At 39.8% G+C, this 16,314-nt stretch overlaps 1 protein-coding gene across 1 annotated transcript; it reads left to right on the forward strand.

Moving 5' to 3' along the window:
* The first annotated feature begins 1,675 nt into the window (after positions 1–1,675).
* Positions 1,676–3,910, forward strand: LOC133393890 (uncharacterized). Its single transcript, XM_061660844.1, has one exon. The coding sequence runs from the start codon at positions 2,765–2,767 to the stop codon at positions 3,737–3,739; it is 975 nt and encodes a 324-aa protein (XP_061516828.1). The 5' UTR covers positions 1,676–2,764; the 3' UTR covers positions 3,740–3,910.
* The last annotated feature ends 12,404 nt before the right edge of the window (positions 3,911–16,314 follow it).

Here is a 16,314-nt window from a genome sequence, read left to right on the forward strand (position 1 = left end):
ACATAATTCTCATTACACCCGATGTGAAATTCTTTCAGCTCCATCGTTCTTTGCGTGTCGCGGAGATTTTTCTAACGGAAAATGCTGTCAATCGCTGTCAAAGTACGCTATCAGTTATTTTCTCAGCTGCTTTCTCGGTGTATGTAGAAACGGTCTTATACAAATATCGTGTAGTGGAGCTCCGTTTATCCTTTTATCCGTGCTGTTGAAAAATGACAGTTTAATACAAAGGAGAAATGTAGTGCTGAGGAGGATTATTGAAAAGACGGTTATTAGAGCACATTGTCATAACATAAAAGGCTATAATGCACGGAACATTCAAAATATATTCATTGGAAAAACATGAAGTCAATTAAAACTGGCTGGATTTTACCAAAACATAGTATAAATTTAAAAAAAAGTCATTATTTTCTAATAAAAAATATAATTTGACTCATTATCCGTATTATACGAGTAACTAATATGTATAGAAAGAAATCTGCTAGACATTCAATAGCCCCGCAGTCGTTTACACTTGCGAGTTGAACGCTCAACTTCAGTAACCTAAAATGTGAACTTTATTTTATAATACTAATGATTACAAACGGCCTTTTTGTGGATTTTGAAAGAAAAAATATATCAATTCATGTCTTTAACAAGCTACAGATCACTCTCAGCCTCCGACCTGTTCGGACGTGTTCGGTAATAGTGCGATATAGTTTATCTTCTGAGAGAGAAAAACACCAAAAGAGAAACATTCCAGTTAAATTACGCAAACGCCTAGGCGCTCGGCCACCCGAGATGGCCCCGCGAAAGAGAAACGTCGCTCGTCGTGGAGGCTCAACGTACTCGCTGTCCCGTTTTCATAGTATGGGTCAGCGTGCAAAACCAGAGTACGCACCTCAGGTGTCGCTCAATAACGCATACGACATCCTAAGTGAAGACGAAGAAGCCCCGTCATCGCATGTACAACCACTACAACCAAGCACGAAAAAACATCGCGTACCTCCGATCATAGTGACAGGTACGACAGTAGGAAACGTCCATCGACTGATCGTCGCTACAGGTGTAGTGCACTACTACACAAACACCTCTACAAAAGGTATAAACGTTAGCGTATTAGATACGAACGATTTCAAATTAGTGGTAGAATCGTTCAAGAACAACAAAATCAACTTCTTCACGCACCAACTACCAGAAGAACGCACAACAAAAGTGGTCATTTTTGGCCTGCCTGAAATGCCGATAGACGATTTACTCCCAGCTCTAGGGGAATGTAAAATCAACCCCACTACAGTGAAGAAGCTACCAATACGTAAAAAACGATACGATGACCAGGCAATGTATTTGTTACATTTTGCCAAGGGCTCAATTACGTTAGGCGAACTAAAACAGGTGCGCGACGTAAATCACCATAGAGTGTATTTTGAATACTACTCACACAAAGCAGGCCCAATACAGTGTAGAAATTGTCAGCAATATGGGCATGGAGAAGCAAACTGTTTCCGTGTACCGGTATGTGTGAAGTGTGCTGAGCCACATGCGTCTAACATGTGCCCTCTGAGCAAAACAACTACCAATCCAGACGGCAAAATAGCACCGACTAAACTTCGATGTGCAAATTGCGGAGAACATCATACCGCTAGCTTCCACGGATGCCCTGCCCGTAAGGTTAACAAACCCACGACACGATCAGCTCCCAAACCAAGTTTTCAATTAACTAGTGAAAGTTTCCCATCGCTACCACAGGTTAGTCGCACAAACACGAACTATCGTAACTCTACGAGTTACGCAAACCAGCTCAATAATAATGAAAACAATAAGTCTAACCTTAGTGACATTAACCTAGATGAAATATGACAGATTGTGGAGGATGTGTTTGTACATCTATCAAAGTGCAAATCTAAGAAAGACCTAATTTCTGTGATAGTCCAAATCACAGCTAAATACTGTTTCAAAAATGTATAGTGTAGATAAACTTCGAATATTATATTGGAATGCCAATAGCATTACTAACAAGCAAACCGAGTTTTTCAACTATCTATTGAAGGAAAATATTATGATAACAGCTATCTGTGAAACATTCCTAAAACCAAATATTAGATTCTCACATCCCAATTACTCGATATACAGATTTGATAGAACAGTAGGCGAGAAAGGAGGTGTTGCAATCATAATTTCTAAGCAATTAAATCACGAAGTTTTACAACTGCCTAAACTAAAGAAGATAGAGGCTGTTGGTATTAGTGTATCAACGCAAGCTGGTAAATTTAATGTTGTATCTGTTTATAATCCTGGATCCAATTCAGACTGCAATAGTTTTAGACGAGACATTATAGCTCTATGCAATATTCCAGGAAAATTTATTATTTGTGGAGACTTTAACGCGCGGCACCAGCTGTGGAATTGTGTAAAGTCAAATAGGATGGGAAAAACCCTTTTTGAAGAAGTACAAAAAGGAAATTTTTCAATTTATCATCCGCAGAGCCCAACTTATTATCCGTGTGATGCTAAGCGCTCACCATCTACCCTTGATCTTGATCGTCAGTGCGTTTGACGTTTGCGGTGAACGGTCGTGCTTGAGTTTGCTCCGTACAAATCAGATAATATTTGCGTTGTTGTGATCGCGCTTGTAGTATTCACTAGTTTGAGGATTCTGAAAGTAGAGAGTTGGCTGCAGTGGTGTGCTGTAACACTTGATTAGTGGCATTAAAATCGGTCTATTTCGGGTTTAGTTTCCTGTTTTCGTCGTGCTCTGCGTCGTGCTACTGCTCGTCAATTCACCATGACACACTGCCGGATTTGCTCACTGGACACCGAGGAAGCAGTTATCATATGTGGCGGTAACTTGAACATCTCTTCGTGCAAACAGGCTTTCCATCCAAAGTGTCTGAAAATGCCAAAATCGAGCATAAAAAGTGTTTCTCATAGCAATAATATTGTTTGGATTTGCAATATGTGCACCAACAACAACTCCGATAATGGCTTGGTTCTTGGTGAGAAGGCACCCCGCCTCATCAAAATGATTAGTGAGATGAAGAACGAAATATCTCACCTACTAAATGAGTTGAAGAGAGAAATGATTGCAGAGATTGATCTACGAATACGCACAAACCATTCCGAATATCCTCACACACTCACTAGGAACCATGCCACTAACACTTCACAGTTCAACGAAAGATTGGCTTCCACTACTACACTGAACACTACGCCTGTCCATCCCGTCAAAACTATTCACAACACCACGAGCTCTTCGGAAATGCTGCCTGGATGCTCTCATACACGCAATATCACTCACACTCTTTCATCTACTTCACCACGCGAACAAACACAACGAAGAATCGGTGTTGACAGTGCAGCTTCGGCTAATCATTCCTTTCATCATCGAAACGCATTGCTTACCGGTGCAGCAACTGATGCAAGTTCATCGTTTGAAGGCTTCGTTCCAAATGTTGAGTCACGAGTATGGTTGTTTGTCACTCACATCGCACCGCACGTTACTGAAGAAGATATGACAACTTTTATTACCAATCGCCTTGAAAATAAAAATTGTATGGTAAAAAAAATACTTCCTCGTGATCGTGATCCTGCAACGCTTCGATTCATCTCCTTCAAGGTCAGTCTCCCAAATGCACTTAAGAATAAAGCACTTTCACCTGCAACTTGGCCCCGCGGTTTCGTATATGCCGAATTTGAGTTCCGTAATAAAAAAATCAACGATTTTTTTACGCCACATACCCTATACAACTCACCAGAATGACTATGAGATCACAGATCGTCCCGAACACTCTCACACCCGAAGAGAACAACCCGAACACCGAACATCATACTGTTTCGCTCTCCGACACTCTCCCAACGATCACACACTCGCAGCCTCCCCTGAGTGAACTTTCGATATATTATCAAAATGTGCGTGGGCTACGCACTAAAACAGCTGATTTATATGCAGCAAGTTATGAATCAGAATATGACGTTATAGTTTTAACTGAAACATGGCTCGACCATGCTATTTCCTCGACGATGCTTTTTGACGACAACCGCTTCACAGTTTACCGTACCGATCGTTCCACTACTAATAGTACAAAGACAAGAGGAGGGGGAGTTCTTATTGCAGTTAAAAAAAAATTGCCTCTAGCCCTTGCACTCCTCTTTCAAACATAACTGAGAGTCTGTGGATTCAATTGAGAACCCCTACGAATTCTCTTATAGTTGGTGCTATCTACCTTGCACCGGATCGTTGCAACGACACCCACACAATAAATGCTTTATGCTCCACTCTTCGGTGTGTGCGGGATAAATATACCGATGATACAATGATCCTTATGGGGGATTTCAATCAGTCTCAGCTCGTATGGAGCACATCCAATGAAAGTGTTGCAGTTTTAAATACATCGGAATCCCGGATTAATCCTTCCTGTTCAGTTCTCCTCGATGAATTTAACTATGCAAGACTGTCTCAACTAAACTGCTACATGAATCCCCATGGTTCTATACTGGACCTTATTTTGGCTGATGATGGGATTCCTTACCACTTATTAAAGTTGGAGCTCGTTCTTGACCCTTGGATTCAACCAGACTCCTACCACCCGGTGATTGCTCTCCGCCTATTTTCTGAATCAAATCACACTACAACACCACAACATACTTCAAATATTCAGAGTCGGAACTTCCGAAAGACGAATTTTATAGGTCTCTCATCGGCCCTTACCAACGTTGACTGGAGCCATATCACCAGAGACCCGGATCTCAATCAAAACATTTTGTCGTTTACAAATAAAATCACAAGCTTTTACGATCAGTTTGTCCCTCGTTATCGGACCCCAACCAAGCCACCCTGGTCTAACTCACGGTTAAAAGACTTGAGAAAACAGAAAAAAAGACTCCATAAAATGTTCCGTCAACATAAGAACGAGGTCAATAGAAGAATATTTATTAAAGCTGCCCGTCTGTACCAGACACTTAATCGCCGAGCCTACGCCAACTACGTAAGAAAAATAGAAAACCGATTTAAAAGGGATCCAAGAACGTTTTTTAGTTTTGCTCGACAAAAACGAGATAGTAACAGACTTCCATCAATGATGCTTCTGAACGGAAGATCGTACACCGGTAATGTTGAAATCAGTCAAGCATTTGCTGATTACTTTTCATCAACATACGTGAGTAACTCGCCGCCAGTCACTAATGCTGTTACGTCCAACCATATACCTGATGCTGCCGACATTCCTCTTCCTGTTCTGTCTGAAGCTGACATTGCCTCGGCTATCAACGAGTTGAAGCTTTCATTCGCTACTGGGCCTGACGCTATACCCAGTGCTATTTTCAAACGCTGCAGAGATGCTTTAACTCCTGTCTTGACCACATTGTTCAACAAGTCTTTGCAGCAGAAACGCTTCCCTCAAGCATGGAAATCTTCATTCATGTTCCCGGTTTACAAAAATGGAAATAGAAATGACATATGTAATTACCGTGGTATTTATATGTTATGTGCAGTCAGCAAAATTTTTGAGATCACCATTTCGAAACACCTATCAAGTGGTTTTAAAAATATAATCTCCAATGATCAGCACGGCTTTCTACCCAACCGCTCAATTGAAACAAACCTTCTCTCTTTATTGAGCACCTGCTATCCTGCAATGGACAATGGTAAACAGGTAGACGTAATCTACACCGACTTCAGTGCTGCCTTTGACTCCGTAAATCATTCAATGCTAATTTCAAAACTATCAAGCTACGGAGTAAATGGGGCGCTAGTTCATTGGCTCTCCTGTTATTTAAGTGATAGGCATATAACAGTGAATATTTCCTCCTCTATATCTGCACCATTCACCAACACGTCCGGGGTTCCACAAGGCAGTACTCTCGGACCTATTCTTTTTAACATTTTCATAAACGATGTTATTTATGTTATACCAGATTGCGAAAAATTGTTTTATGCAGATGATATGAAAATGTTTCTACCGATATCAGATCAAACCGATTGTTTTACCCTTCAAAACTGCTTAACTCGATTTAACTCATGGTGTAAATCAAATTGTATGCGTCTCAACATATCTAAATGCTCTGTTATATCCTAAACTAGAAAAAGAACCCCCATTGTTTACGATTATAAAATTGATGATAGATCAGTGCCGCGTAAAAATGTGATTCGCGATTTAGGCGTCCATTTAGATAGCAGACTTACGTTACAGAACCACTATGAAGCAATACTTTCAAAAGCCTTCCGTTTGTTAGGATTCATTTTGCGTGTTGCGAAAGACTTCAAAGATCCATTCAGTATAAAAGCTCTGTATTGTGCAATTGTCCGTCCTACCTTAGAATTCGCTAGTATTATTTGGACTCCGACACAGCAATATTTAATAGATAGGCTAGAATCGGTTCAACGTAAGCTCACTCGTTCATTGTTTTACCGTCTCCCATGGTCTCGTAATTCTGTTTGTCCCTCTTACCGTACAAGGTGCCTGCTATTTGGACTAGAACCTCTGCAACATAGAAGAAAGACGGCACAGTGCTTATTTATACACAAACTTGTTACCGGATCTTTAGACGCCCCGTCAATTCTGAGTAAATTGAACTTTCAGGCCCCCAGTAGAATGTTAAGAACCAGGACATTATTTAACATAGAATTCAGATCGACTAATTTTGGATCAAACGATCCTTTATTAAAAATGTTAAGTGCTTATAACTCGCTAGGAAACAATGTCGACTTGAACTCAAACTTAAACAATTTACGGACCTTTTTACATAGCTTAATATGACGCTTCCACAGTTTATGTTGTTTTCTTTATTTTTATTTGGTTGATTGACAGTTAAACTTGTTATGTTTTTTGATGCGTTTTTGTTAGCACTGTTCTTTAGCATTAACTATAGAAATAAGTATGTTATGTAAGCTTATGCCAGCTGGATAACTTTCGGAATAAATAATAATAATAATAATAATAATAATCTTGCTATTACAAACATTCACCATGATTTTTCTGCATTTCAAACTATCACGAATTTTGACTCCGATCATCTTCCAGTTGGTTTTGAAGTTAGTACATCAAAAATATATGTCCGTAATCATCAAAGCATTCCGGATTACCAACACGCAAATTGGAAAGAGTTTAGAAAATTCGTTGATAGTAAGTTAAATGTTACTAATACAAATTTGCAAATAATAACAGATCATTCACAAATTGATTTATTAATTGAATACTTTACCAACTTAATAAGTAATGCACATGACTTATCGGTCCCATTAAAAACACCTGACCACTATAAAATAATCCTTCCCGACATAATTTTAAATAAAATTAAACAAAGAAACTTGATCAGAAAACAATGGCAGAGAAATAGAAGGTGTTTATATCTTAAATCTTGGTACAACGCTTTAGCTAATGAAATCAAGAACGACATTAAAAAAACTCGCAACACTGCATGGCAGAGTAATTTATCCAAAATGAACAAAGGCAAAAACAATGATAGACTCTGGAAATTCATAAAAATAATGAAATCCGATTGTAAAATTATCCCTCCCCTAAGATCCAATGATAAAGCATACTTAACTGACAAAGAAAAATGTGAAGCTATCAAAACAAATTTTGAAAAAGCGCATAACATCACCCACTCACAAAAAAGTTCAATAGAAAATCAAGTGAACCAAACAGTGCATGCTTTTAAAGCCTGGCAACTCTTGGTACCAAATACAGACCCAACTCTATTTTGCAAGCCCAAACATATTCAAACCATAATCAAAAAACTAAAAACAAAAAAATCTACCGGTTGTGATAAAATCAACAACCGCTGTTTAAAACAACTTTCTAAGAAGGCAATTATCTACCTATCATTTATATTTAATTGCTGCTACAAATTAAACTATTTTCCTAATGCCTGGAAAACTGCAAAAATAGTCCCAATTAAAAAACCCAACCAAGATCCTAGTAATCCAGCAAACTATAGGCCAATAAGCTTACTAAGTGGCTTATCAAAAATTTATGAAAAACTTATAGGTAAACGCATCTTAACACATGTTCAAAACAATAACATCATTCCATCATATCAATTTGGATTCCAAAAAGGTCTTTCAACCACAGATCAATTGAACCGATTAACAAAAACAGTTAAAGTGCAACGATGCCTAAAGAAATCAACAGGATTAGTACTTCTCGATCTAGAAAAAGCCTACGACACCGTGTGGCACCAAGGTCTAATTTATAAGCTTATTCAATTAAAATTTCCTCCCAAAGATATTCTCTTGATTGAATCCTTTCTCTTAAACCGAAAGTGTATAATTCAAGTGAAATCAAAATACTCAGAGCCATACACCCTCCCTGCCGGTTTACCACAGGGCAGCGTTTTGTCACCTTGCTTGTTCAACATTTTCATATCGGATATTCCCCCAATGAAATCAGCAAAACGTTTTGCTTTTGCTGACGATTTTGCTATATCGTCCTCAGCCCGTTACCCTAGGACTATATTACAAAACTTAAATCATGGCATTAAAAAATACGTTGGTTATTGCACTAAATGGAAACTAAAACTAAATGAAAATAAGACAGAGGCTATATACTTTACCCGTTTCACAAGTGCCAGGAAAAAACCTAATACAAACCTAAAAATAAACAACTTGGAAATTGCATGGAGCAACAATGTAAAGTACTTAGGTATAAATCTTGATAAAAGGCTAACCTTCAAATACCACACTGAGCAAAAACAAATAAGTGGTGAAAAAGCAATGAAAGTATTGTACTGTTTTATAAACAGAAAATCAAAACTTAGCAGAAAGAACCAGTTTTTACTCTACAAAACAATCATTAGACCAATTATTGTGTACGCATCCTCAGTGTGGGGAAACTGTGCTATTTCTCATATAACGAAGCTGCAAATATTTCAGAACAAATGTCTAAAACGGATCCTTAATTTACCACCTTGGCATAGAACAACAGATGTACACAGACTAGCAAATTTACCGAGTTTGTTTGAATACATAAAAAATACTATGGCTAAATATAATGACAGACAACTAAGACTAAGGGAAACACAATGAACTACTTTAGACGTAAATAAAATAAGTTAGTATAAGTATTAATTAGAGAATAGTTAAATACCTAAGAACGTAGAATAATTCGTTAGTTACGTAAGAAGGAAATTTAAAAATAATAGAAAAATAAACAGGTACCAGGGTTTTTTGTCAATTTTTCCCAAAGGTTGGATCATCCTCCATAATCATCCCATAATAATTAATTTCAAAATGGCATAGCACAAGAAAGGAAAGAGCTAGTATTGAGTTAAGGTGCGAATAATGGAATTAAGCGACCAGAACCAATGTAATGAATTGTGAAGAAAATTAAGTTTATGTATAAATAAATACTACTACTACTACTACTAACAAGCTATAATTTGCGCTGTTAGCACTATTCGCGAGGTGCTCTAATTATAACTGCTAAAACTAAGGGCAGAAAAACTGCTTACTCTCACAACCTGCTTTCATGTGAGGTCACTGGGGCTATGAGCGACTAAACTATGGGCAATTGCGAGGCGTCAATGCGACTGCTCGAATTTGTTGTGCGGGGTTTCAACGCGAGTGTAAACTGCACTTCACACCGAGTGTCGAAGTGTTGTATTCTACAACAACAATATTGTCCTTTGTATGGGAGTTCGAAAACTGCAATTAAGAGAAGCTTAGTGTTGTAGTGTTGAGGATGCATGCTGGTTCTTGAGCTTGTCCTTAAGAATTGACCACAGATTTTCAATCGGATTGAGGTCAGGACTCTACGCAGGCCACGGTAGAACTTAGTGATGGGCAAAACGGCTCCGAAGCCGGAGCCGGCTCCGACCGGCTCCAGACAATTTCGGAGCCGGCTCCGCTCCGACACCGGAGCCGACTCCGGAGCCGGTTTTAACACAAAGGACCAAAATAACTTTTTCAATGAAGTTTCAATCGTGAAAATCCGTAAATAGCGGAGTAGGTCATGTTTAAAAGAATTTATCAAAAAAAACATCGATGACTTTTGAATATTGTTAAGAAAGGCGAGACCAACGAATGCTACACAACGTCATGCATGTCAATACTGCAATCACATCGTGTATTGGTTTCCACACGTGTGAGAAGATATATTCGTTTTTTTATTACGCTATCATACAATGATGTCTTTATTGAACCGTTGGTTCGGAGCCGTTGGTCTGGAGGCTCCGACCGGCTCCAGACAATTTCGGAGCCGGCTCCGGAGCCGGCTCCGCACCCACGGCTCCGCTCCAACGTCTCCGGAGCCGGTTTTAACACAAAGGACCAAAATAACTTTTTCAATGAAGTTTTAATCGTGAAAATCCGTAAATAGCGGAGTAGGTTATGTTTAAAAGAATTTACCAAAAAAAACATCGATGACTTTTCAATATTGTTAAGAAAGGCGAGACCAACGAATGCTACACAACGTCATGCATGTCAATACTGCAATCACATCGTGTATTGGTTTCCACACGTGTGAGAAGATATATTCGATATATATTATCCGAACTAACGAGCCGTTGGTCTGGAGCCGTTTATTCGTCGCCGGCTCCGGAACGGTGGGCCTGAAGCCGGCTCCGCAGCCGTTGGTGTGGAGCCGGCTCCGGAGCTGTTGGTGCGGAGCCGGCTCCGGAGCCGTCGGAGCGGAGCCGGCTCCGGGAAAACGTCGGAGCCGGCTCCGGAGCCGTTAGTCCGGAGACGGCTCCGGAGCCGTTGGTGCGCTCCGAAACGCCCATCACTAGTAGAACTTGCACATCCTGGTTTGCCAAATAACATCTAACTGTTCGTGATGTGTGCTTTGAGTCGTTATCATGCTGAAAGATGTAATGCTCTTCGTCGCCAATTTTTTGTCGAGCGTATGGCAACATCTTACGACTAAGTATTTTTCTGTACCCTTCCGAGTCCAGTGTCCCGATGATACGGACCAAAGGACCCGGACCGTGCCAGGAGAAGCAACCCCACACCATTACGTGGCCGGTTCCGTGACTAAGGGTTTTTATCGTGTTTTTCGGATGATACGCCTGATTGGGAAGGCGCCAGACGTATTTTATGCCGTCCGAAGCATCCAGATTGATTCTGGACTCATCCGAAAAAAATATTTTTATCCACCAAGTGATGGATGCAGTTAGATGTTCTTCGGCAAACCGAATGCGCGCTTCTACGTGGTGCGGCTGCAGATTCCGAATCTTCCGTGGTCTCCGGGCACAGAACCCAGCCGCGTGTAAACGGCGAAACACCGTCTTCGACGAAACTTGCAATCCAAGCTCCTGCTTGATGCGAGTGCAAGTAGTGAAAGGGTCCGCCCTGACCTTTTCAACAATCTGCGCGTCAACGTTAGCCGTAGTTTTTCGCGGACGACCGGTCGACTTACCCGTAGCCTTGCTACGAATGGCGTTGTCCACAAACGTCCGCGAACGGCCGAACGCCTTGCAGATTGTCTTGATTGGGACGTTCTCACGAAACAGCCCCTGAATGTGTTTCCGCCCCTCTGGTGTGCAGTGCTTACCGCGACCCATGATGATTTTGTGGAATTTTTTAACAGCAACCTTACACCTTGACCACTGACTGAAGAATGAAGTGCAAAACGATTTGGCTCTCCTTTTATACTGCCTCGACACGTCATCGGCACTCGTAACTCAGGTTAGTAGCGCATCAAAAATGGGAGTATAAAAGGCAAAAATCGGCGATTGCAACTTCAGTACGCCTCGCACTCTTGTCGATGACACATCTAGCGCATGCATTGAGCCAAAAACAAAAAAAAAAAAAACACACACAAATTTTTTTCCTATTTTTATGTCCAGCGGTGAAGGATAATTAATGTATATACTGCCTCATCCTTTCGCAGATATATTTTACATGACACCTCTCCACAGGCAGCAATCATCTGGTTTCCGATACCCTGATACCTTGGTATCACAGTAGTTTTACAAAAGTGTTAGGAACTATAGTAGAGTCGGTAAAGCTAACTGGGCTTCCTGTATCAAAAAGTGTACGCACGCATGTCAACATATAGCTCTGATCATTTTGATTTTCGAAGGCAACACTCGCCTGTTCAAACTCTTCTTAAGTTGTACCCTGATCTTCATTACCCTGATCTTGAAAATGCGCGGCAGTCCATAGGATGATGATTTAATTTGGACTGCTTCGAGCAGCATGCCCAACCTGATTACACTTTCAGCACGATCCTGGTGGTTGACGTGGCATAGCGCAGGAATTCTGAGTGTTTAAAATAAGTTTCGTGTAAGATTTTTCAATTAAAATAGGGTAAGTGTACCAATTATGGATGTAATATGTCATCAAGATACCGATTTTACTGCGGTAAAAATAATTTATGAGGTGCATTGCAAAAAACTGATCATTTTCTGGAAGCCTTAAATGTGTAGAACATGTGGATATTTTTTATTTTGACTCACTGTTCATAGAAATCGGGAAAAAATTAAATAACAATTGCATCTTTAGGTACCCATTATGGCTATAGTGTTCCGTACCCATTAGTATTCATTTCAGTTGAATTTGATCGCAAAAAAGAAATAAAGTAGTTTTTCCATTTTATAAACCATTTTTTTTTTTTATTCAAGAGTAAAAGATTTTTTTTAGTGGCAAGTAGGTAGTCTTAATTCTACACACAAGAACCAAAAATATCATAATCTATAATCTATGTAGAAGTCAAATTCATTAATTGCTAATCATAACTAGTTCTGGTTTTTGTTTTGCTTTGATTTTTTTGGTTTTCCTCCTTTCTTATGTTTTTCGCGTTCCTCCAATCTTGCCCGTTTTGCTTCTTCTCTTTTTTCTTTGGCTTCTCGGCGTTCTTCAGCCTTTCTTTTTCTTAGTTGCTCCTCTTTCTCTTTTTGTTCTTTTTTCTGGCGGATTGCCTCCGTACGCTCTCCAGCCGTTAGTACGGGGTGAATATTTGTTTTGTAATTTCGATGTTTAATACTACGACGCGGCGTTGGCGGTAGAGTTAATACCTCGGGCAGGCTAAGTGTAGTATTATGTCCGTCCAAGATGTCTATCTCCACTGTAATTACAAAATTAATATCAGTTGGGAAAATGTTCTATAGTTCGTTTGGCAATTTTTTTTTGCAAACGTCAGTTTTTTACTTACCATGCTCGAAATCCTTAGGCTGTTCTAACATAATATTGCCAGTTCGTGGTTGATCGAATAGATATTCATTTAAAGGCAATATATTTGGCAACATTTCACTGTCTTCAATGTGAACAATTTCACATTTGCTTACATCGATGTCCGTAGAATTGGTCTCAAAGATATTCATTGGAGATCTTTGTTGATCGAATACAACATGAGGACGAACAAATTCTCTGTAAAAAAAATCGAATGACACGTTCTTCACGAGACAAGAGGTTCACAAGACAAGAGGTCTCCTTCGATTTTAGATCTCATATCAACACCAATCAGGTCGTATGCCTCAATTATACGTTCTATGCTTATTTTGACGTTGTCCTCACCGCTATCTTCCTGTCTAGCTGTGCTATTTGGCTCCATAATTGATGTATGAAGAGCTTCGCAAGAGTCATCAACTTCAGAATGTTCAACTTTAAAAGCAGCTGCTGTCTTGGCAATGCACTTGGAATAGTCTACCGCATTAGCATCAGATGGATGCAATCCGCATGCCCGAAAACCATTGATAATCGATGGCTTTTGAATTCCTTTTTCAATAGCCTCACATAAAACTGGCCCAAAGTGCAAGATGTTAAGAGCACAACCTTGATTTTTCAATCTCCAACCTTCTACTGCACGCTTCCATTCGTTTTTTAATGGCTTAAATATAGCCACGTCTGCGGGCTGTGTAATATGTGTGGTATTAGGATATAGGCATATCAAAATTATGCTCAGTGATTTGCAGAGCTCGGCTACTTCTAGTGCATTGTGCGATGCATGGCCATGAAATGGCCATAATATTATAGGAAATTTCACCCCTTGTTTGATGACAAAAGGGTGAAATATTTTATGAATAAATCCTTTAAAATTAGGAGAATCCATCCAACCGCGTTCGCTTTGACCAAGACCCCATTCGGAAGGAAAACTTTGCACTAACTCTTGCCGCAAACGTTTACCTGGCAGTATCACAGTATCACACGTTCACCTGGCAGTAACGCAAACGTTTACCTGGCAGTATTGGCAGGATGTACAATAAAATGGCTCCGAATGCAAACATAACTGTTACATTATGTTCGGCAGCAGCTTGCTCTGCTTCGTAAACATTGCGGGAACCAGTACGAGCAATAACCTCTTTTGATTTTGGATGAAGGAAAAATGAGGTTTCGTCTGCGTTAAAAATTCTAGCTGGATCATTCAATATTTCTCGCATTCCATTCTCAGTTAGCCAACCATCTATCAAATTAAACGATCCGCGGATATCTTTCTCACTAACTCGGCTACTAGCACTAGACAAAGCTTCCGGCATACGGAAGGAAAAACTGTTGTTGCGCCTCATAAAGCCGCGTAACCATTTGCGACCTGAAGTGAGGAGATATTGTAAATTATTGGTATTTAAACACTGACTCATACGCTTCTTACCCGGTTTGTTGTTACGAAAAGGAGTCACTCGATCTGGATTAGCTTCTAGAAATTCTTTTAACTTAAAGAGCAAAACTCTTCGAGTGACTGGAAATCCACGATCCTGCATTTCGTTCAACCAGTCAGCAATGTTTTGTTTCTCATCTGCTGATAGTACAGACTGTGGACCCGGTTTAAACTTATTTCTCCAATTACCACTTATTCTGTAACGGATGGTGGACATTGGGATACCAAATTCCTTACAGGCAGCGTACAATGTTTTACCGGCATTAATAGAATTAATACAGTCGCTAATCGCATCTTCGGTGTACGTTTTCAAATTACGTGATGGAGCCATTCTAAAAAAAAAACACAACACATAAATTGAACAAACGTTTTCTTTTCAATCTAAACTCTACATACAGTATCGGACATAAAGATAGAACCCTGGTGTTTTCAACGCAGCATGCACCTGTTGGGACAGGTTTATGTGTGGTTTGTGTGTTTGTGTTTGTGTGTGTGTGTGTGTGTGTGTGTGTATGTGTGTGAATATGTGTGTGTGTGTGTGTGTGTGCATGTGTGTGTGTGTGTGTGTGTGTGTGTGTGTATGTTTGAATGTGTATTGGTGTGTGTGTGTTTGTTTCACAAGTATGTCGTTTCGTATAGATTTGTTAGTAGTTTTTCTGTGTTTTGGGTAAGGTTTTTGATGTAATAAGCAGAACCACCGCCCTCGCGATCAGTGTTTTTTCGATCTATTAACAACTTTACGGTCTTCTTTCGCCGTGGTCTTCTGAGGACGTCCGGTTGACTTGCGCGTTTCGGTTGTCCAAGCGCGTTTCAGTTGTCCAAGCGCGTTTCGGTTGTCCAAACACATTTCGAATGTCCGAAGCGCGTTTGCGACAAAAGTGCGCGATCGTTCCATTACAAACTCGATCGTTTTGCGCTTAATGCCAGCAGCCGCCAGTCGCTTTATTATATTTCATTTCATTTATTTCATACAATATCCGCCATCAAGGCTAAATATAATAGACTTAAAACTAATTTAATACTAACAAATAAACAAAAAAATTCATGAAAAACTAAGCCTAACTAACCTAGTCTTGACCTAGCAAAAAAGAAAAGAAAAAAAACAAGAGTAGAGCGTAGAGACTATCATAAACTTAACAAAAACAAAAAAAAAGAGAGTAATAGAAAACTAAGGAGAATAATTAAAGGGAATTAGAAGAAAAAATACGGTTACGGAAAGAGTTAAGAGAGGAGTCGAAATCAAAGAGATAGTAAAAGTGGTTAAACAACCTGAAACAGGACAGAAGAGGGTCATTGAAAGTATAAAGAGTATGACGTGTTTCAATTGACAGAGGATCACGTGGACGAAGAGAACGAGAGGGAACATACAGCGAGATGGACGAGAGTAAATCAGGAGCATCAGTAGCAGAAAGTAATAAGCCACCAATAAAACAAGCCTGAAACACTTGGCGGCGGAAGCTTAAGGAGTGAAGATTGAATAACTGCAATCGCGTTTCATAGGGAGGTAGTGAGGCAGCACCGAACAAACGACGAAAGGCAATCCTGGTAAAGAGGCGCTGAATGCTTTCAATTCTCGAACAGCCATCAATAGTGGGAGGATTCCAGATGATACTTGCATATTCAAGAATAGGCCTTACCAAAGCACAATAAAGGATTCTTAGGATGCTTTGATCTCTAAAAATAGAGGTAAAACGTAAGATAAACCCAAGGGTTCGATTTGCTTTTAGTAGCACCTCATCAAGCTGCAGTTTAAAGTTAAGACGACAGTCAAGTATAATACCAAGGTCACGGATGGACATAACAC

Source organism: Anopheles gambiae, chromosome 3 (genome assembly GCF_943734735.2).
Source record: "Anopheles gambiae chromosome 3, idAnoGambNW_F1_1, whole genome shotgun sequence".
Lineage (NCBI taxonomy): Eukaryota > Metazoa > Arthropoda > Insecta > Diptera > Culicidae > Anopheles > Anopheles gambiae.

Excerpts from the sequence above, each read along its gene's own strand:
- LOC133393890 (XM_061660844.1), top strand. The coding sequence starts at position 2,765 with ATGACACACTGCCGGATTTGCTCACTGGACACCGAGGAAGCAGTTATC.